The 23,309-nt window shown below is 38.0% G+C and overlaps 1 protein-coding gene across 1 annotated transcript in view; it reads right to left on the minus strand.

The window, feature by feature from the left end:
• Positions 1-23,309, minus strand: part of ARHGAP15 (Rho GTPase activating protein 15) — a 329,505-nt gene that overhangs the window by 157,207 nt on the left and 148,989 nt on the right. The window contains exons 7-8 of the mRNA XM_086465681.1: positions 4,289-4,387; positions 2,289-2,415 (exon numbers count right to left, since the gene is read on the minus strand). Of these exons, the coding sequence (XP_086321807.1) occupies positions 2,289-2,415; positions 4,289-4,387 (226 nt within the window). The remainder of the gene's footprint in view (positions 1-2,288; positions 2,416-4,288; positions 4,388-23,309) is intronic.

Raw genomic sequence — 23,309 nt, forward strand, 5'->3', positions numbered from 1 at the left:
TCAGTGTCTACAGCTCAAAAAGTATAACTGAGAATTACCATTTGTCCTTGTAGTATAAGCAGAAGCAATTAGGATTGAACATAAAAATCAAATTCCTGCTACTAAGTCTCTAGGGGCAGTCTCTAGAAGTTTTTTTTAAGAGTAAATTACTGGAATATACCTGTCCTTTATATACTTGTGCTGCAAAAAAATCCCTGATGACACAGCAGTACCAAGTCTAAAACTGGACATTTTTTGCAGCCCTTAAAATTGAGAGAAGGTAAATACAAATGGGTCTGAACTGTCTGAAGACTTCAGTAAAGATTATGGGGGGGGGTGGGGGGGGGGGGGGTGGTGGCTTGCTAGCACTTCACTTACTCGCCTTCCACGTTCAACTGGAGGAGTTTTAAGCTATCTTTAAAAAATCTCCTTTGTTTGGATTTGGCATTGGCAGTAGTCAATAATATGAGAGCAGTATAAAATTATAAAATCGTTAAACTTTGTAAGAACTTTATAAACACACTTGCAGATATTGCACATATCTTCTCTGTGCTCCGCAGTCAAACTGGACAATGAAACGACCACCTGTTAACTGCTAACAATGTGTCATTACCAGTTCTCATGCCTTTTTAAAGCAATTTTGGCTCTAGCTACCGATAATTCTGGCTACGATACTTGTGTGAACATTAAGGGCACAGAAAGCCAAAGGCAGAAAACTGACAATACAGTTTGTGCTTAGACTACTAATAAGTAAGTGAATAATATGATTTTTCTAATTCCACATAATTGCTTGATCTCAAGGGGCCAAAAAAAAAGTTCTGAATACATATTTTAGAAGCAATCCAATCTACAGTATTTAAATGCAAGCTTCGATTCTGTGAGATTTCACAGCAGATATTTTCACATTTTTTAATAGTTTAAATAGCCTTTAACAAAACAGAGTTTATGCAGGATTCTCTAAGGTTTGAAAAGAAACGTAGACTAAGCCTCTGTCGCCGCTCGTATTCACTTTTTCTGTTTTGTCTGACAAATTATCATTTAAAGCTATGTGAGAAGTCTAAATAAATAAATAAAATTTCCCCGAGTGCTGAGACGGTTTATGGGTATCTTGCTATCAGCTACAATAAGAGCAGAATCAGGCCCTCAAAACTTAACCATGCTCTCAGTCTTATTTTTCTTCCTCTGAGAAATGCAACGTAACACATAGTACAAAGATATTGGGACAATTTTTCACAAGCTACGTTCAGGCTACTCTATATTTTATAACAGAAAGAAAAACCTTAAAAAAACCCCGAATATCCAAGATAATAGGAAAACAACAACAACAAAAAGCTCTGGTCTGCAAAAAGAGACTGTTTAATGAATCTCTGCATTTGTGTGTGTACGCACGCACACATGTGTGCATATATTTATGATTGTGTGGAGAATTATCATTAAAAATAGCTATGTTGGGTCTTTTTAATGCAACTTGTTTCTTTACATCTGAGGCTTTGATCCTGCACTGAAATGCGTGCAGGCAAATTCCTACACAGCACTTGGGTACCTATAGGTATCTCGTACCAGCACGCGAGTCTAAGGCTGTCACGGTGCTTATGTTAGAAGCAGTACGAGAATCTCCTGCCAAACAAAGAAGAAAAACAAAGATTCAAGAGAGAGGGTGAAATGAAAAAAAATGCTGAGTGAGTGATTCAGGGTCACCACCAGCTCCTGCATCTACTGCCCACAATACACGAGCATCTCGGCACAAACTGGAAAAGGAAAGTCTCGGTGGAGTAAAGCACATCCTTGCTAGTTTTAGATCACTTTTTTCTCTAATCACACTGACGAAAATCAACCTCAAGCCCTGGAATTTACCTTCTGTAAAATTATAGATACATCACTGATTGTTGGCCACAGAGGATACGTCAGGTCTTTCAGCAATTCAGTGTATAAATACACAACAGGCAAAACTACTCTGGCAATTTGAGGTATTTTACTAAAATGGAAACAAAACAACTGCAACAGACCATTAACATAGGACTCATGTTGCTTATTTTTAAAAATAAATGGCTTGAATAAATGTCTTTGCTCCTAAACAAATTTATTTTGCTTAGGAGAGAATGTCACCCTTTAAAAGTGTGGAGCTAGTAACTGTCTTTACTTAAATGCAAGTTATGTATATCAGCACAGAACACATTCAGCTTTAAAATTCTCAGTGATCTTCCTTACATTCTGTATGTAATAAAAATTATCTTACCCCGTCATGGCACAGTTATTTAAAAAGGAAAGAGAAAAAAAAAGACAACAATCAGAAAAGAAAAAAGCCTTACTTAAAGATTTTCTGTGTTCAGGCTTTGGTTCTTTGGATTCAGTGTCTAAGCTATTCAGTAATTCGATGCTGGAGGATCTTCTGAGTTTGAACTCCGAATTTCTCGATGTACAACTCCGTTCTTTTGGCTGGGAAAAGAATATATATACATATACATGTGTGTATGCTTTTAATAAAATTATTATTTGTGAGAATGAAGCAAGGGATTACAGAATGCCACTACAGAATCAGAAGCTAACAGACACACACAGAGCAAGTGGTGTAGTGAGTATATAATTTAAGGGAAGTGTAATGCAAAATTTGTCATATGGCAGAGCTTTTATGGCCCTGACAGACTGATCTTAATTTCTGAGATAAATTCCCATTTAAGTGAGGAAAACAAAAGGCCTACTTCTTTAGGCTTTAGAGACCAAAATTATTTCCACATTGCAGGCTACTTCCAAATGCTTGCAAAGAGGAAGGTTGTTTAAATTGCTTTTCTGGTTTAGATAGTTACAGTAAATATTCTTGCAAACGTAATTGTTTCAAACATCCTTACGAATTTGGGGTTGGATTCTGCTGGTCTAAGCTTAGCAAAGCGTGGAGGACGTCTCTTGCTCTAATTCACTGGCGTACAAAATGACAATTAGGGAACATTAATGGAGAAAAGAAGAAAAAAGAAAAAAAAAGGAGATGATATTTTGGTTAATCACATATCTCTTCCCGTGGCATTGGATCAGGTGAGATTTAGCCGTCCCAACGGTCTGAAAAGCTGCAAGGCTTTACACGCTCGTTCAAAGTTGTAAAACTGAAGTAAATGACCTGTATGAAACGGTCAGCGAGCGCTTCGCGGTGGCACCCTGTCCCGCGCAGGCAGCAAGGGCAGAGCTTTGCCGGGACAAGCCCTGCCCTGCGGTACCCTAACCCGGCTGTGCCACTGAACCTGCTGCGCGCTCAGAGCTGCTGGTGCCACAACACTACCTTAGTTACACTACAAAACAATAACAATCGAGTCTGCTAGATGTTTAGCTGAATAATATGAAAAAAAAAAAACAAAAAAAAAAAAACCAACCCCAAAAAAGTATTCTGAGTCTCCATGGAAAACTCCACCCCAAAATCTTCGGGAGGATATCAATATCCTCGCACACCCAATGAAATGCACAATATGAAGACATACATCATCAGATCAAACTTTTCTTGGCTGATTATAGCCTCGGGGTAATATAATGTTTGTAGCTCTTTAAGGAAACAGTAGCCGTGTTCAGATTAACCCTTTCAAAGGGGCTGCCTCTGCCAGCTCTGCCAATTCCATCGCAGCAAAACCTCTGAAAAATGCAAGAAATGGGGATATTTTTCTCTCACCAGATTCTGCAATGAACAAGGGAAGTCAGTGCCCTCTAACAAAATACGTTCTTGGATCAGGCAGGAATAGGAGGAAGACATTTGGATTTTGTACTGAGAGTGGCAAAAAAAGAAAGAAAAAGCTACAGCTGAATCTGGTTTGGTAATTAAAAACTGTTTTAATAAAACACAGCGCTGCTTACTTCTAGTAGAAAACCCCCAGCCTTCCTGGGAGAATAACAGCAATCAGTTACAAAGGAATATTATTTGCTAGTGTTATTCTTGTGAATAAGTAATACAAAAATTCATAAAAGGCTCAAATGTATTAATAGTTCTATTGAAGATTATATACTGTAGGCTGCATAAACAGAAAATGCAAAAATTCATTAGTTATTAAGTGCTTGTGTGCTTTTACAACCCTCAGCAAACCAATGTCCTTGTTATTTCAGAGAAATAAATGTAGCGTTCCGTTTCGAGGCAAGAATCAAATGACATTTTTGTTCAACAACCTTGTTTATCTGACATTTTTTGGTAGATTTGCATACATATTTTTATATCCTTCAGAGAAAGGAATGTCTAGCTCGCTGCTGACTGCCTAAAACCTGTAGAGATGCCTAAGCAAATGAAGTTGAAATTGCTACATCTTAATTAATAAAGGTAACAGCCAAAACAAATACATACCAATCTGTCAATTGCATTTTTGATAGCGTGGAACCAATCCAATATGAGAAAGTCGATATCCGACTGGAGGAGGAACTCATTTCCTGACACTGTCGTGATCTGGGGAGGGCATAGGCACACACAGGTGAGTAAAACACACACCAGACAGATTATTTCCTTCTATTTTCTCTCCTACACACCCAAATTGCTACTCCTTTGTACCAAGAATTATCTCCTGGAGTGCTGAGTTACTGAAGAGTTTTGAACCTCTGTCTGAAAACTGTTTTGAATATGTCACAACAAACGAGATATTGTCTCAGCAATGCAACCACCAAACACAAATAGTACAAAAATAACAGGAATGTGACAAAAGTTAAGAAAAGCCAGGAAACTCAGTGTTACAAGACACAGTTCAAATGTAAATCAAAACAACCTGAAATGACATGAATGCGATAGGAGAATTAACTCCTGCTATTTTCAGTTTCCATTTCTATTTTGGTTCTGTTATTTTTATATCTGGTACCTCCATTCTTGAACTTATTATATACCTGTGATTCCAGAGTTCACTTCCAAGCATTTTTGGGAAAATTAATAATGTCACTCTTTTTCACATTAAAAAAAAAATTACCATCAAAGATGGCTGTAGCAGAGTAATTAGGAGCCCATTTATCATGGAAAAAAAATCCCCAGTTTGTATGAATAGAAGTCGATTTACATTTTTGACCCACTCACTGGGAATATTTATCAAAAGAATATTCAATCCCCTGATAATGCTGTTTCACTGCCTAACAATATTTGGTGAAAATATGCATACATATTCTGCTGGTCTGAACTTCTGTAAACCATGGTGATAATAATGATACATCACTTTTTTTTTTTTTTTACATATATGTATGTCTTTTCACCAGAGTAGACCTCCAGGTATTTTACACAGCAGGTCAAAGGGACCATTTTACAGATGGCAAAACTGAGGCATAGAGCTGTGCAGTGCTTTGCCCCAGGATTATTCAGCAGAGCCCCAGTGCATGTGGCCATGGAGCGTGATCCAGGGCACAGCAGTTCTGCGCGTTTGCAGGCACGTGAACGGGAAGGGTTACATCCCCACCACTTTTTGCAAGGGGCAGGAGCTAGTCCTGAGCACTCTCCAAACCAGCTCAGCTCCCGTCAGCTCTGAAACCGAAAAACTTTTCTTATTTTCTGTTGTTAAAGAGCTGCTTGTGCAAAACTTGGGAACGTCCGCACGTGGGAATTGCACGCTTGGGTTTTGGGGATGCAGATCTAGTCTGCACATTGGGATGCTCATTGGGGCACGGTATTATTCAGGATCAGAACTTTTTCAGGTATTTTTCGGAGAATGGCTGAACGCAACGGACAGAAAGGGTTTTTTTCTGACCAAAGTTTGAGGCAAAGCAGAGCAAAGCCGTTAAGACCTGGCACAGCCTATTTATGTAAATCCATCAACCTGAAGTGCTACCGTTTCACTGCATCTGCCCCATGTCAAGAGTTTTTACTAAAGCATAAAAGAAACATCAAATCCTCACCAGCCCGGCTACTCCCCGCATCTTTCTTAAAACTGAAATACTACCAGGAAAAAAAAAAAAATTAAAAAGACAAAACAGCTTAATGTTTTATTAATTGTTTATAACCCTCCCTTTATTGAGGAAATGCCTGTAAGGAAGGTTTCCAAAGTCATCAGCATTAAGGAAAATCCCGTCAGCGCAGCTCCAGCGGAGACATCCTGTGAGAGCGCTGCGGAGAATGTGGGAATGGTCCCCCAGCGCGGGCTCGGAGGCTGCCCGGCTGCAGATGTTCATCCCGTCCCATCCGCACCCGTCAGGAGCGGACCTCCAGCCACCCCATTGTTCCCCACGTGCATGGGAGAGTTATTTCTTGGGGAAATTTTAATTCCCTTATTAGTCCGCAGCCATAAGGTTAATCACTACTCACACACTCACCGTTCCCTTTACCAAAAGCAAAAACAAACAAACAAAAAGTTAAAATTCAACTTAAGGTGAGCAGTTGAAAGAGCTGAGCTCCAGTTCTGTGCCCGGCTCACACAGCAAGGTTTGCGTTCAAAATGCACTATATTGTATCACAATTTTTAAATGTATACATGCAGATATGACTTAGACTAAACACAAGCAACAATTCAACCTAATGCCTCTCTCCCAGAATAAATAAATCATTATTAAAATTATAAAATGGAATAGCATTTTCAAAGTAAGAGCAACATATATAATTAGATTCACTGTATTCTGAAGGCTTAAAAAGGACACAACATAGTTCAGTCTTCCGTTCAGTAAATTCAGGCTTTATTAAAATACAAGTATTCAGCACTGCATAAACATTTGCACTGTATGATATGCAAAAGAGATACTCCATTGCTAACAAGACCAAAGCAAAATACATGTTGAAAGTTTCTTTGTCTGAATGTGTTATTTTGATAATCATATATTATCAGTGTTTTATGAGCAAATCTGTAAAAACAGATCATAGAATGGAGGGAAGAGAATTCATTTAAAATATACTTTCTGTAAGATATAGTTCAAGTCCTTTTCTTTCTTTCCTCAGACTAATCTTCAGAGTAACTAGACAGTTTCAAGAAGACTGCTACTGCTCTCTACAGTTTAAATGCTTCCACTCCTTAATTACAGTCAGTAATTGACTTTGTTCTGCTCCATTCCAGTCATTCACAGGAAAGCAGTTCCAAAGGCTTTGGCTGGTAAATCCCATTTAATGTGCAGGTTTCCTATCCCACTTTTATATAGTACCTCCTTAGGATTTCTGATAAATGTTTCTTGGAAGGGATTGTTAAACCATATTTGCACTTTGAACAATCGAATTTTCAACACCCTTGGGAAAAGACATGAGTAAAGAATGCTAGCTTTGACTAAACCTTGTGATTGAACAATTTATGATCACAGCCCTAAATGATGTAAAACGAACAACAAGCATAAATTGTTCAATATTAAGACGTGCTAACACACCATCCCTGTATCAGGCACTGCTGAAATAAACAGAGGGACTGGAGAAACAAATGAAAGACAAATCTGAAAAAAAAAAAAAAAAAAGGAAAAAAAAGAAAAAAAAAAAGAAAATTAAGTGCTCTAGATCGAGCTGCCAGTCTCCATGGTGCCAGGTACTTCACTTATTTAAATATTTCCTGAAATCCCTCTCCCTTTGCCATCATTTTTGCAAGGGATACAGTCTAGAAATAACATTACTTTACCAGGCAGAATAGTGATGCTGCTGTTGGCACTAAATACCCACAAGGAATGACAACTGACATTAACCCTCTTATTTGCAGAGGGTGTGCCCTTCAGATTGATTATAGAAGAGCCAGGATGCCTGGATTCTCTCTTTTTTTTTTGCTATAGTATCTTGGAATAAATTACTTCTGGTAGTTTTGCAATGAGCTGTATTACAGTCCTGCTGTTAAGCATTGATCCTCTGAAAGTATCGCAGGTAAATGTGTGTTAAATTCAATACACTGCTGGGCCATCAACAAAGCGAGGGGCCAGGTGGGAAACACTCTGTATGAGATTCTACTTGTGGTTTATTAAGGATTTCTCTTGTCGCCTTGTAAAGCTGCAAAGGGAGGGGCGAGCTTCTTTTGCATGTTTTCATAATGAAGTACCATGGTTATGTTCAACAAGATCCTATGTTATTAAAGATACCTATATAGGTCCAGGAAATATGTACCTAATTAATACTATTACCATTTTATAATCATAGAATCATAGAATGATTTGGGTTGGGAGGGACCTCAAAGATCATCTAGTTCTAACCCTGCTGCTGTGGCAGGGACACCTTCCACTCAACCAGGTTGCTCAAATACGTGAATACAGCTTAGATCATACCCAGGATCAGCAGTTCTTAAAAATCCTGCAAATCATATATTTTTCCTGTGCTAGGTTGTGCTCTGGGACATGCTGTTGTGCCACGCATGGCTGTGCTCCTACAGAACTGCCAAACATATACAGATCACCTGGATCACCTTGTAGAACATGTCTCAGAGATTCTTCCTTTTCACAAGGTACCTACACCAATGCAGAACAGGAGCTAAAAGCCAAAAAAGTGCTACGACACAAGCCCAGGGTCTTCTGCCCACAGTCTTCCTGCAAATTTTGTTCTGGGGACTACTGTACTGCTGTGAAAAAAAAGGTCACCTTCATGGTATCCCTCTAGTTCTTTACAGCATACGTTTCTACACATATATTTGTTTCTCTACATTTATTTTAGCTGGAAAACAGGGATGGAGGCAAGTTTAGCAATCCTACTGATAGGGACTCTATGGAGATATGGAAAAGGGCGATAAATTCACACAGCAAAACAAAAATACAAAACCGTATTATTGATTCACTCACTTCAAAGTGTACTTATGCATCTCTGGTGACTATAACTATTATTTGCAGTGATGAACTATTTTCAGACAATGCCAAGAACAAACTTTAATACAGGAAGTGAAGAATCCTATGGGGAAGGAGAAAAGCAGCAAAAAAACCCTTCACAGTCTGTACCCTGCAGCAAAAGGGAACAGAGCGAGCAGCTCGGGGAGCGTATGGCTCACGTATAGCTCACGTATGGCCACCAAGAAACCAGCACACAGTTCTCATCTCAGCCAAATACTGAAACAAGCCATTGTTCGCTCCTCTCTGAATGTGGGACATCTGGAAAAATTGCTGGACTATCAGGGTGAAGCTTCACATAACCTAGCCCAACGATTCAGCATCAGATTATTGGACACTTCTACACCGTGGAAAACCCACCAGAAACTCGTCCAGCGCAGAAAACCTAAATTTTTATGTCACCTGGGACTCCCACAGCTTGTGGTGAACACTAAGTGATTTAAACTTGGATTGACAGATACCTCTGCGTGCAGAAATTCAATAAAATGTGTTCCTCTTGTTGCACTGTGCATTGGGATTGCTGCCCTTGATATGTATAGGAAAAAAGGAAATGTGAGTTGCTGGAGCATTTCTAGCTCAAAAGCTAACACTCTTCCCCCTTCCCACTGCTCAATCCATCTCACCTTGCTTTCTCACAAGGTTGGTTTTTTTTCTGATCATCTTAATCGTCCTGATTCCCCATAATGAAGAGGAATCTAGGTTTTTCCCTCTATTTTCCTGAAATATTTTTGCAGGATGAGATCTAGTCACCCAGTGCATGTAACACGGGACATGGCACTGTCCGTCTGTATGGCAGCCACTAAGGCGGGGAAAAGAACAGTGGTAAGAAAGCCAAAAAGAAAGGGGAAAAAACAAAGAAGGAAAGAAAGGAAGAAAGAAGACTACGAATTTTCTCTCTCTTTTTAAATATTCTTTTTAAAAAATCACTAGAATATAATATAGCTTGAGAATAAACACATGAAACATGGATACTCATGTGTCCACACCCACAGTAGAAGTATAATTAATTAAAGTTGGGAGACACCGTGCTCCTTAGTGGTTTAATTAACCGGATTTGAATTAAGCAGGGACAGAGACATGTAAGTTTTCAAAAACATGTCAAAAGTCTAACTACATTTCTGGAAGTTGATCTTAAATTCTTTCTCACAGATAATCCAGTCTCTTGGCCATGTTTATGCTGAATGAGTGAGCAGCAGAAAGGATAAATAACATATCTCTCTTTGCTGGACCGTAGTGAGCTGAGTCTAATGTTCAAGAAATGCAAATAAAAGAAAAAAAAGGATCAGTACTGGGCTGCATTACACTCATAGTGCATCACGTATCCATTATGTGATTCAGCCTATCAAACAGAGGTAGTCATGGTTATGCTGATAGTTACATTACTTAAAGGACTTTAAGATGTTTATGACTACCAAAGAAATTTCATTATCAAGCAGATTGTCTGTCTCATATTACAGTCTGGCTTTACCAACCTAACAGTCCTTTGGATGTCGAGCAAAGTTAACATTGAAGTGATGGGGAAATATCAGCTTGAAAGAAAAGGTCTTCAACCAATCTTTCAAAAAAAATGATATTTGTTAAAAAATTTTGTGAGAAAGTATCTGCCTTGTGTTCCCAATGTTGCTAGATGTTAAGTAAATATGTACTGATTGCAAAAAAGTTGCTTTGGCAACTCTCTTATTAAAATGCGTTTGTAACCCCCATCTGTCATGAAAGTTTTGAAAAGTTTGTTTACTTTGGATAGCCGCCTTATCCAGGGTTACCCCAGCATACAATGATAGCAGTCTTCAGAAGTTGTGCGAGGAACAAGCCACTGGGGATCCATTTTTGTTTTAATTGGCACACACAAACACTTTTCTGGTCTGTCAAAAAGATCAAGCTAATATGCATGGCGGGTGTTATATTCTCAGCTTTTGGGAGCAGTAAAGCTCCCTTTATTTAAGTAATTTAAATGATAGACTGCAAAAACTTTGCAAGTCAGAAAAATGTTTTATTCTTTCTTTGGGAATATTTGTTTTAAGCAACAGAAAACGTTCTACATATCTAAAGATGTTGAACCTTATGTTATAATTACCCTGTTTCTTCTGACTCTGTAAAAATTAGTGTGAAAACCAAGCATGGCAAAGAGGCAACAAACAGATCCTGTGTTTTCACAACTTCTGCAATATTAGCAATTGTAAGACCAATTGCTGCCAGATGTTTATAAGACATGTCTTCAATTGTGTTGCCTTGCAGTGTGACTGACTTGCACATCCATTCTCTGGGAACCTTCACGAGGTCATGGTATCAAAGCAACTTGCTCATATGCAATAAGTTGTTTTTTAGTGAAATTAACCTCGTGTTTGGGGTATAGAAATCAACGTCTCTGAAGTGGATTCAGCTGTCTGAAGTCTGGGGTCAAACTTCCAAGAAAGAACAAATTTCTAAATTAAACTGTGTTGTACCAGTGATTAACAAATAAATTTTTTGCTGATAAATTCCTAGGACTTTGTTCTTCAACATAATTTAGTAATAAAATGATGAACTCTGGGACTGTTAAGAAAAAGAATAAAAAAATCTTTAGGCCTAATACTTCCCTTCTGCAGTGCAATGAACCCATAGTATATACTAATTCCTGTTAACTGAATTCATAGTAGCAAGGAGGGAATCAGGTCTTCTCTCTCCATTATAAGGCAGGTCTTTTCCTTTCCTTCCTGGCTCAGAAGAGTCTCAGTCGCAGAAGAACTGAATTGTATCACTTGTAAGGAAGATATTGAACAAATAGGAGGTCACGATTAAAGCTGATTAGGCCCTGAGAGACCAAAACTGCTCCTTGCATTTGAAGAGCAGCTCAGCCTGGAGGTCCACAGAGCCTCCTTAGAGGGGGAAAGGTCCGGTGCTCTGCCAGGGGTACTGGGATGCTTTCACTGATTTCAAGGAACAGCTTTCTCCCTTTTTCACCCACTAACCCTGGTCTTATTTCTCACTGCCCTTGGAGATGTGTAAAAAATAAGCCCATGGTCTTTGAGTGAAGGGGAAGGTAAGGAAGAGCAAGTCTTTTCTGCTAAACATCCAAGGAATGTACTGAGAGGAAGTATTTCCCACTCTTTCGCTAATCTGGTCTTATTCCCTATGCAAGACACAGTCAGACTACTTAGATTGGCCTCTGAAAAATGAGGAAAAGAGCAAAAAAGGAAAATGTGAGAGAGATTACCATCCTGGATGTCAGATACCTGTGTGCAGCCTCCCATGTACCCCCTGCCCATACTACCCTCTGCTCCAGCCCCATGGATGCACTGCCCTTGCCACAGGAGCAGTCCGGGTGGACTTCTTCCAGCCATTAAGCTAAAGCCAGGGGAGATGAAAGTCAGCAGACTTGGGAAGTGAGAAACAAGTATCCCCAAAACTGGCTCGAAGCAGAGAAACAAAAGATAATAATTAAGGCACAACTCAGTCGTGTCTGTGCATAGCGAGAAGTAGGGGAATAGACAATTGCACGTTTTGTCCACAGACACAGACTAAAGGCAGTGTATGAATATCTACTGCAAGCCAGTTTTCTCCTTAGGGTAATATTTTACTGTTATTGCCTTTGCAATCTGAAGTCATATATTACACAGCCACACACAGAGATATTGGCAATGGTTTCTCAGAGAAGTCCTGTCTCTCTTAGTTTTACCAGCTGGACAATACCTAGTGATGAATGGTCCTCCTGTCCAATTTTATATGCATGTTATAACACTTTATGATATATGTGAGTGAGACTCAACATGATAAGTCCTTGTAACAAACAAAAATATCAAAGGGAGAATGAATGCTCTACTTTCAGTACAAGCAAAGATATATATTTAAAATATATATGTGCTATGTGTAAAGATTTCATTTCGTTGAATCTTATTATAGCCAGAAATTTATTCATCAGTAGCAGAGCATTTTACAGCTACATTATTTGCAGGCAGAAGCCGGTACTGGCTTTTAGTATTTCATTTACTGACACATGTCTCCTATTAATAAGTGCTGAGGTTGCACAATAAGAAAAAAGAGATGTTGCTATAAGTATCTTTATACTTATAGTAACGTATTTGGCCATGATTATAAGTGTTTATAAAACATTCAAGAATTGTTCCTTGTCTACTTACACTAATGAGAACACCTGTTAACTTTAGAGCTGCACAGACTTATTTGCATTGAATTCAGGTTTCTGCGTACTGTACATCACTTTCTGAAACAATTAGATGTTTACAGAGAAATATAGCTAAAAGAAGAACAGCAGCTTGAATGCCCTCCAGCCCAAGTCAATGCTAATCCTGGTTTGAGTGAAAAGCAGAAATCTGCTGAATTATAATACTGACACAAATTCAGTTAGCAGTGAACAAAGGTGTACCTGCAAATCCTCTGATAGCAGATGTTACTTGTAGGGATTGATACCCGCTGTTGAATAAAGCGTCTCTTGGAGATTAAACAGCACTACAGAATGGGATTTTTCATTGTTATATTTACCATTTTCTTTTCGTTTGGATATTTTCCTTTTCTTTTTCCTTTTTTTTTTTTTTTTTGGTGACTCAGAACTTCTCTGTGTGCTGCGCATGTAGAACATGCGGTCATTTTCCAAAAGAGCTGTTTACGTTATTTTATTAACTTGCCAAAAGCCAATACAACAACACAAGAATCCTCCTCCTGCTAGAGATCCAAAACACCATCGCCGCAGTAGAGGGTTTTGTGGCCTGGGGCAAGGAGGCAGGAGGTCCCTTTCTATAAAAACAGGTCTACTGAACGGTAAGTGTAATATCCTGCTGCTACATGACCATGCCAACTATTGTTTAATAACAATGTAAAACATCAAAGTTGGTCCATGATCTGAACATATACTCTGCCAGCTGTGTCAAGTTCTTAAGTGTTGCAGGCAGGAAAATACACTGGTTATTATCTTCCCTTGCATGCAGGGAGCAAACAATGCATAATATCTTTGGTTTGCCTCTTTCCATCTTTATTTGTACGTAAATATTAGGAAATGCTAAACAGGATGAAAAATGTTTTGAATAAGGCTATTATATCCATTTGAGAAAACAAACATTTCCAACTAACGCGACTGAAAGGATTTCAATTTTTAAAATTACGTAGTATTTTAATAAAAATGATGCTGTTGAGATTTAGGACAAAGATAAATACATTCTGTCACCTATCTGAACTCTGGTTTCTAAGGAGTCACAACCTTGTCAGAAAACTTTTAGGGTGATACCACACATACAGTTCTTAACTGAGTACAGCAGAACACAGATATTTCAAATATAGTTCCCAAAAGGCCAATAGACTATGAACCTTTCTCACGCAGCTGTAGGATTTTTTGCATTTGGGAATGAAGATATTTTATATAATAAGCAGCATCCCAGTACAGATAGTATGGAGACAGTGTTTTAGTCGAAGAATATTACCTTCTAATTTTTGAAATTAGAAATTCTTGTAATCTGAAAAAAAATGGAACTTTGTAAGTCTCCAAATTCTTGTTTGATAGTTTCAAAGTGTTGAAGGATCCTGGGATTTTTCTTTAGACATTCTGGAACTGCACTGACAGCACTGGAAATGCACTGGCCTTTAAATTTATCAGCTGCTCCACGTAGCAGTGTAGTAATGATAGAGAGTTACTCAAAATGTTATTTAAAAATATCACATAACCAAAATATCAAATTATCTTTTCACAATAAGTGTCTAAGGGAGCTTTTCTAAGAAAAGAGAATATAGCTTGGAACTCTGTGACTTTCTTACGCTCACTGAATATAGTCAGCTAACGGTAATTGGGTGAAAAACTACTGAAATATTTGCCTATGTAGCCCACAGACAAGACAACACACTTTGATAGGTTCTGTAATGTATTGGTTTTTTAAGAAATACAGTGAAATTGGGAAAAAAAAATAAGAAACACATACCTCCTTTTTAATAAAGTAGGCTTCTCTCATGTATTAGAACATGATGTACACTTTGACATCTGTCAGTCAGGCTTCTGGCTATCACACTGGACAATCTGGAGGGATGCGCCACAATGTGATGTGGCATGCAGAAAAATTGAAAAACTCCATTTTTCCAAAATAAAAATCACATCTTCTGGTTTTAAATAGAGAGAATGATTGCAAAATATTTGGCCATCAAGACTGTAAAGATTGAGGTTGGATAATCAATAACGTTTGTGGTTGAATTACCCACTGATAACAAGTAATTTCCTGCTATTCGTGAGGGGAATTGGGAAGTGGTTTTTGGGAATTTGGCAGACTCTCTCTCTTTTCTAAATATGCTGTGTCTGAAAGCCTGATGTTCTTTTCTATTGCAAGCTTTGGGATGATGCAGTATAGGCGAATGAAGGTTTGGGGTAGCAGCTCATTCAGGAACTTAGGGATCTAAATATAAGAGAAGCTAAAAATACGCAAAATTATCAAGGGCAGGAATGGCTGGGTATTTGGGTTTTGAGTCTTCCATGTTATAATCAGAAGACTGTATTTATCTGGAGCCCTGCAACACCGTGATTGTTGCTCCATTTCTTGTCACCAATAAATGTACAGTACATATGACAGGGAAATAAATAGAGTGTTTCAAAAAGCATTGTGGCCTCCTTGTCCAAAGATGTCATCGTTGCATATTGATTCAAGCACTGTGGATGTGCCAGGAGACTCGTGCTTATCCAGCAACACAAACTGCAGATACAGAAGGGCTGTTACCAGATCATCTCCACACAGACCTGGACCCACATCTTCCTTGCCCTTCCTACCATGTTAGAGATACCAGGTAGGCTATCACTCTTGGTGAACTCAACAGCACAACTCAAATGCAACATCCAACCAGTAACACACAGATTAAACCGTGAGGTAAAATGGAAAGTCTTAAGGAAACTGGAGTTTCAGACTCTAGCTTCCGTAAGTATTATGTCACTCTCCATTACAATCCCACCCACGACCTTATTCTTGCACTGTTCTCCTGCCACTACAATAATTAAGAACATTATCAGGTTCTTGACTGTGACAAAGGAAACTTAGAAGTTACTTCCCAGTGATTCAGGGCACTAACTCATTAGACCAGAGCTGGAAAAGCTGGCGCTCTCTCTATTACTTGTGTTTATGAGCAGCAACATGTGAGTTTGAACTATAAACAGAACCAATTACATTAACATTTCCCAACGCTTTCAAGAATAAGACTAGAAGCTTTTGTTTGTTTTGCAAAACCATGATCCGCTATGCTAATAAGTCTAAAATTTGATTAAAAGAACAACATTCAAAGCAGAACCTGGCAGTACAGCTTCTTATGTGCTTTTCTTTCATCTGCTGGAACACGGTAGCCCTGATTCAGCAAGGTACTTCATTAAACAATATGCAACTTTCAGAATATGAGTACTTGCGCTGTTTTCAGTCACAAGAGTGAAATGAGCAAATCAGTCAGAGCAAAAATAGCAGAAAAGTTATATTTATTCACGGAGTGAATATTTCAGGGAACAAAAGATATGTTTGTGACAGTCAGTAAGAGCTGCATGTAAATTAACAGCAGAACCACAAGCAACAAAGTTAGCTATCACTTATAAGCTTAACAGCAAAAGAAAGCTCTGCCTTCTAGCCCAACTGAGAGAAGAGAATACCTTGTCAAGGAATTAGAGGGGAAAAAGATAAAAACAACAACAAAAACCCCACCGCCTCTTGATTCCTTCACCATTAGAAGCAAACCCAAACTAGTAACCTTATCTACCTACTTGAAGAACACAGTATCAGAGAAGAATTTATTTTTTTTAACCTTTGGCTATACTAGTCGAAACACAGCCAGATCACCTTGAAAAAAATGAGAGAATAATAAAAACTATGTAAGAATTTATACCCAGTTTTCAGCTAAACTCTGGGTCTTCAATTGCCAACAATCCCCATAACTCACTCCTTTTCTTTTGAGAACAGATTCTTTATCACAGCCAAGCTCATAATGTCTAAGATTAACCAGAAGTCACTCACTTAGAAGATGACCTTGCAAAGAATTAAGCCATAAATTAGATACTGCCAGAACTTGAGAATTAAAAGGAAAAAAAAATTGTTGAAAGTTTTAGGTGTTTAGAAATTCAATTATACCATTTCATCTCTTATTGAAATGCAAACACACAGGCGGAAAGCACAGAAATGCACCATATCTAAACAAAATGGTGAGAAATACTAAAATAGGTGAATATTTATCAAAACTCTCACTTAACAAAGAAAGAGCACTGATATCCATATTAGTCAGGAAAGCTGCTTTTATCAAAGGAGAGAACAGGATCTCAGTTTCACGCTTAACTCTGAACGATATCTCATTCCCATTTTTCACTGCTTTTGCTCGATGACAGGTCATTCACCTCACTACTGTCATGCGTTACAAAAATTAGCAACCAAGAAAATGAATCTAGATCAGTTCCTATGTTTGAACTTGCTCATTTGCCTATACGCTCTATTTCTTACTCGAAACCCGTTTACTGCATCACAGGACCAACTTCACAGCCGACACGGAGCAAGAGAGACGGAGAACCTTGTGAATTTTCCCAATGTATCAGACTTACAGAAACACCTGTGCTAAATAACTTTGTGCTGAGCTACTGTGAAAAGCTGCAGTGTTAAATAGCAATCACAGTTTCTGATTTTTCACTGAGCTGGTTACTCTTCTGCTAGAGTCCTCTGAGCTGTCGTACAGAGTGTGAATGGTACCCATTTTAATCTTATTGCCTTTCTCTTTATTTACATTGTTAAAGTCACAAATTTTTTTATTTATCTTGGAGCATCATTATACCAATACAATGGGAGTTGAGCAGCGCCTGATAAAGTCGAAAAAAAATCTGTTTATAAATGCCTTTCATTTCTGAATTGAAACTGTTCATTCACTGACTGCTGTAAGAAGATGAGAGGGGTTGAGGAAAATCTTCTAAAGCATCTGATTTGATACAGGTTTAAAAGCGTTATTTCACTTCTTTAAAAAGATCCCAACTACAGCATGTAAGGACAAAAGTACTGTAAAATTAAATAAACTTAGAAAGTTGCTGCCGATCCATCCCTTATTAAGGACTTTAATATTTATGTGAGAAAAAGCTCTGATTTCCATTTTAGAAGGAAACAATGCCCTTAAATCTAGACAAGCTCTTAAAAAGAGAGATGCATTTGCATGTATACAGAGCTCATTATAGGCTTTAAGTGTGTTAATGATTAGATGGAAAACTTGTTCAAACAAATTATTGACTTTGGTAGCGAAGAACAGAGAGATAGTAAAGCTACTGCAAGCAGGTAGGGAAAGTTGCAATTAGGTTTATCTGAGGATTATCTCACTTTGCCCTTCCCAGACTGGTAAATAGCAGCAGCCCCAGGGCTCGGAGTAAATACCAAATACCTGCACATGCCTTCACACCTGGTGGCGGGGAGGAAGAGGTAAAGGCATACGCTGCCACCCATCACAACATCACCACTATCAAAAACGATTCGCCTTTTACATCTTTAACCCCCTGCGTGTGTTTACTACCTGCACAAACCACTCTACAGCTCTTTAGCGGTGGCAGTGGTGTCACAGGAAAAGTCCAGGAAAGTGGGACTAGAGCTGCTGCCAATAATGATTCATCTTCAGTGATGTCTGCATCAGTACGAGTGGAGACTGGAGATATGTTCAGATGCTACACTCAAGCTGGAGTGAACCTAAACCAGCATACACTCAGCCAAACCTTTTGAAACTGGGGTGGAAAAAAAAAAAAAAAAAAAAAAAAGTTGTTGAAAATTTTCTATTCTCTGTTTTAATCCAAATTTTAAGCAATTCCTGATTTTCACCAGACTCCAGGCAAGACAGCACAGCTCATGATATTTAAATGAAGCTCCCACAACATTTTGTGGCAACACGAGATTTTATGGCAGCGAGTGCAAAACACAACAGCAACACCACTGTAAACTTTGAAACGTTTCGGAGAATGTGAAGCACCAACTGCGCTGCCAATGTAGTTTTAAGTACAACCTAGCAAGCTAAAATTATGCAAGCAACCGTTTCTCACGCGAGTGGCCTCAATGATTTCAGACAAGGGCAATATCTGCGATGAAGACTTGCAGAAGAGGATGCTCGAAAAGTATAATAAAAAGTCCTTTCCAGTGCAAAGAAGGTAGCAACACCTGGATTCGTGTTTAGGTAGGTTTGTCTGCGCTCTCGCGATTCGCATTTCCTACCTACGTGAAGTGTGTTTCAAATCTATAATTCATATAAAGTGAGGATTTCAGTGTTTTTCTTTCACTAAAAAGCCTATTGTGAATGGCCTCAGGACAACTCCCCCAGCTAGGTAATTTAAACAGCAGAAGAAAAGATAGGCAGATACGTTATTTTCAACAAGGTCCCAAGATGGCTTTCAATTAAGAAAAACAATTGACTGATGTTTCTCTGTCTGCTGCCAGGAAGCTCTATGTAGTATTTCTAGAGCTTTTTCTCCACTCTACCCAACATGTGGGCTCAGTGTCAAGCTGTGAGTTTGTAAATCTTTTTCAGCACTTATCAGAGCTCAACATGAATTATGGTATTGCCAAATCTGCTTTATGCAGCTTTTTTTACACTGGAAGAAAATGTACAATTTTATGGTCAAAAAGAAACATCTACACACTTGCAATGGGAAAATGCAGTCAGTTGTGATAGAACCCCAGAAGAAAAATATTTTCCCCTAATCCTGCTTTTTTACTGTCTTCAAACTTTGGAAACTTCCGAGCTGTCAAGCTTTACATGGTGCACATGGTTTCTTTCTGTACCTCTATTAACTGTATTAGCCAAGATTTTATTAACTGAGATTTTATTAACTTAATGCATGTTTGAAAAATCCCTGCTACTTTTGTGGATGATTCGCCTTAAAACCTGTGTTAATCTTCAGCAAAATACCTTCCTTTTTGTTGAGGAATAGTTAGCACAGAGGACAAATCAGCCCTTTTGTTGAGGGCTAATAAACTTTGTGCGTGTGCGTGTGTGCGTGTGACTTAATACCATTATAATAATATTATATGGCAGGCAAAAATATAATGAAAATGATAATTTGCCAAAAAGATTTAAAAAACACTGAGGTGTTACCTATCAAAAGTTCTCCTTCTGTCTATGATACAGCACAGATTGCAATCGTGACAGTAAATCTGGTGCTATTGTTAATGCCATGGCACTTTGGTTTTTGGCTTGCTTCAGTCCAATCTGTGACATGCTTGTGAATATCTTTCTTCTGTTCTGTCTGTATGGCATATGGATTTCTGGGATACAACGTCAGACCTATCCACATAACAAGTGTTCAGAGCACCTTATCATTTTAAAAAGCCAATTACTCAAAAAGACAAATGTGAAATGTTTCACATTTAATGATGAGCAAATCTGCAAAACAAATGCAATTTTGCTTCATTTGAAAAAGTTTAGTTTAACTGTAAATATTGCAATGGAGTCCCTAGCAATACACACCATGGGTAGGGACAGGCTCATTTTATGCATATTGTACATCATCACTGTCACTTAAATCTGCAAGATTTTCCATGCTAAGTTGTTTTAAATAAATAGAAAGAAATGAGATACAAAAGACTGAAATATATGCTTCTGAATAGACTGTAAAAATGTCACTGCTAACACTGAGCATTGGACACTTAAAAAAAAAATATTTTGAAAGTCTCACCCAAAAAAACGAAAACTGCATATGTCTACAGAGGTAAAGGTCAGTAATGAAACAATTAACAGCAAAAATACCAATCCATTTTTTAGAAATATTTGTCAATATATAAAGAATGTTTTGTACTGCACATAAGTGCTCAATTAATCCTGGATTAGTGGCCGTATGTCATATTCCCAGACTGAAATGATGTCAGCTGAAGAACTTAAATACACACAGGTTCGAAGTAAGATTTTGTAAGGACTTCAGGACTGCAGGAATTGCTGCTTTCTGGTGCGGTGCTTAATAGAGGTCATGATTAAATGAAGTTCTTAAGAATGCGCATAATATATACACCGTACTACTGAGGTCAAAACACAGTACAGTAGAATTTTTTTTAAAAGATAGGCTATAGGTATATATTTATGCCTGCTTGTCTTCAAAATATATAGGCACACGTATACCAGCCACTGCTCTAGACAATGTACTGATTGTCAGCTACCTAAATTGTAGGTGCTGAGTACCAGGGAAGAAATTAAAATGGTAATTGTTAACGTAGGAGCATATTGGGCTAGAAGGCTAGGAGAACAGTGATGCTAGTGGGAGTACTTGACTGAGCAAGGCAAAAGGATTTATGTACAATGTTTAAAATATATGGGAAACATATAAACAGATTTTAATATTGAAGATTTTTGTGACTAATACGATTTTTAAAACCCCTATCACTAAACTGAGAACATTGGTAACAAAATACTATAGAACATGGGAAACTGAATGCAGCTGGCACTGGTAATTTTAGAAGAAACTAATCGTGATATTTATAACATCATGTAGCAAGCGGAACAGTTTTACCAGGCTGGGAATGCTGAAATACAAAAAAGTTCACCTTTCAGCTATTGTGCTTTAGCTCTACTGCACTAGAAAAAAATCAGAAATCAGCTGTTGCTGAATATTAAGAAAGTTTAGTGTGATATATAACCATTGAGATACCTTTTTTAAGCTGCCTGTACATGTATTGTGTTTTCTATTAAGTTTTTGTAATCCAGCTCAGGGACTTAATATATACAGCCGAAAACCAGTTCATAAATTGTATTTAGAAACACAGAAAATATCCTGAGCTATAACATTAGATAAGAAGCTTGTTTTAAATACATTCCTTTTGGTTTGTTTGTGGTTTTTTTTGTTGTTGTTGTTTTTTTTTAAAAAAATTTCCAAGCACTTTTCAATTTAGGGTTTGATGTCTTTACCTGTAGAATGCAAGTTATAATGAACTAATAACTAATGCATAAAAAAGAGAGTATTTAACCCTTAATCCTGGAAACAGCTGTAAAAATAATTTCCCCAAAATTTTTTGCTATTTCTGCACAATAATAAGCAGAAGTGTACATATAAACCTGTAACAGAATGCAATTTAGCTCACAATTTCATTATGGTATTTAATTTCTACAGTTTGGGATTGTAAGAGTAAAATAAACATTCATAAAACATAATAGACCAAATCTTTTTGTAAATTAAGCCATATAATGTATTTAACTCCAAGTGATTTACATCAGAGGTTAATTTTTACCAGTATCTTTAATGTTCAGGACTAATGAAAATAGAGGCATACGATTTTAAAACACAGAACTCTAACAAATGTGGAGATTTTAATTTGCAGGGGACTGTGCAAACGCTTAGCCTGCTTTTATAGTACGTGTTTTTGTTTTCTTGCTTCTCCCTTGCACACCCACTCACCAACTCCAGCGCCGCGTTGCAGATTTGAATGAAGTGAAAAGCTCAATGGGTAATTGTCAAAATACTTTCATTTCTCCCACTTTCACACAAGAACCAAATAAAGCCAGGAGAGTCTCCCGCTTTTCACAAACACCCAGGAATCAGCAGCATCCACCTGGAGCTACCGAAGAGCACAGCTGAATCTCCCCGATCACATCTCCTTTTTTAATTCCGCAGACACACCTTGGAAGCGAGCACATTTCTCTGGAGTTTCGGGATCTGATGTCAAAATTGCCCACCACCTAGCTCATGCAAAAATCTGTTTACGCACGTTCTCCCTCTCCTAGTATTACAAAAAAGAAATGTCAGTAATAATCAAGTGAGGGTGCTGAATTAAAATCTGAAATCGCTAACAAACCGATCTGTACAAAAGTGTCAGTGTTAAGATTTCCAGACTGGGGGTTGTGTGACAGAACGAGGAGCTCAGACAGAAGAAAACAGCTCTCCACTCCAGTACTTTCACCCCGTTAATCTCACATGTGCTTTGCCACGGATTTCTTGCTATTTTATTTTTAACCTCTGCTACCTTGTGGGAAGTGGGCTATTCCGAGGGTGCTCGCAAGCAAAGCTCTGATTTTACAGATGGATGTAAAGCGCTGTTAAATGAGAGCTTTAAGAAGGACTTTTTCAATTTACTTTGAGCTTAATCTGAAGTGGTTTAATCACAGCTTGTACACATCTTCTTAAAAATTGTTCTAAGGGGAGGGAAGAAGTAATAATCACGTAGGAAATCATGGCGACAGATGCTAGATCCCATTTACACTTTTAACATCACTAATGAAAACCTATCTGGGCAATACCTGTGTCAGCGAGGTGTCAGGTGGTCATTTGGCAAGGCAGAATAAGCAGGAACCAGATCTGCATTTCGAAAACGGCTCACTTTTCTTTTTCCTTTTTTTTTTTGTGTGTGTGTGTGTGTAGAGGGGTTGGGGGGTTTTTGTGATTTTTTTTTTTTTTTTTTTTTTTTTTGCACCTGTTATTCTAAAATTTCTTTCAGTTACATTTCAAAACACTACAGTTGGGATCTCCTTGCCAACCTGAGATGGCATAAGCCTGGGTAACAGAACAAAATGTGAGAAGGTCCTTCTGTCTTTAACGCCTGTTCACCAATGAATCAGCCTCCAATTAATCTGTTTCTTCAGTAGGAGTTTAATAAAAGTCAAGCACACACATGTTCAGTCTTGTTTAGTATTAAAGCTGTGTTAACATTATCTGCCTAGCCAGGTCAAAAATCTTATATAATTAAATGCCAGAAACCATTTCAGAA

The sequence above is a fragment of the Leptosomus discolor genome, chromosome 5 (genome assembly GCF_034619465.1).
Source record: "Leptosomus discolor isolate bLepDis1 chromosome 5, bLepDis1.hap2, whole genome shotgun sequence".
In the NCBI taxonomy this organism is placed as follows: domain Eukaryota; kingdom Metazoa; phylum Chordata; class Aves; order Leptosomiformes; family Leptosomidae; genus Leptosomus; species Leptosomus discolor.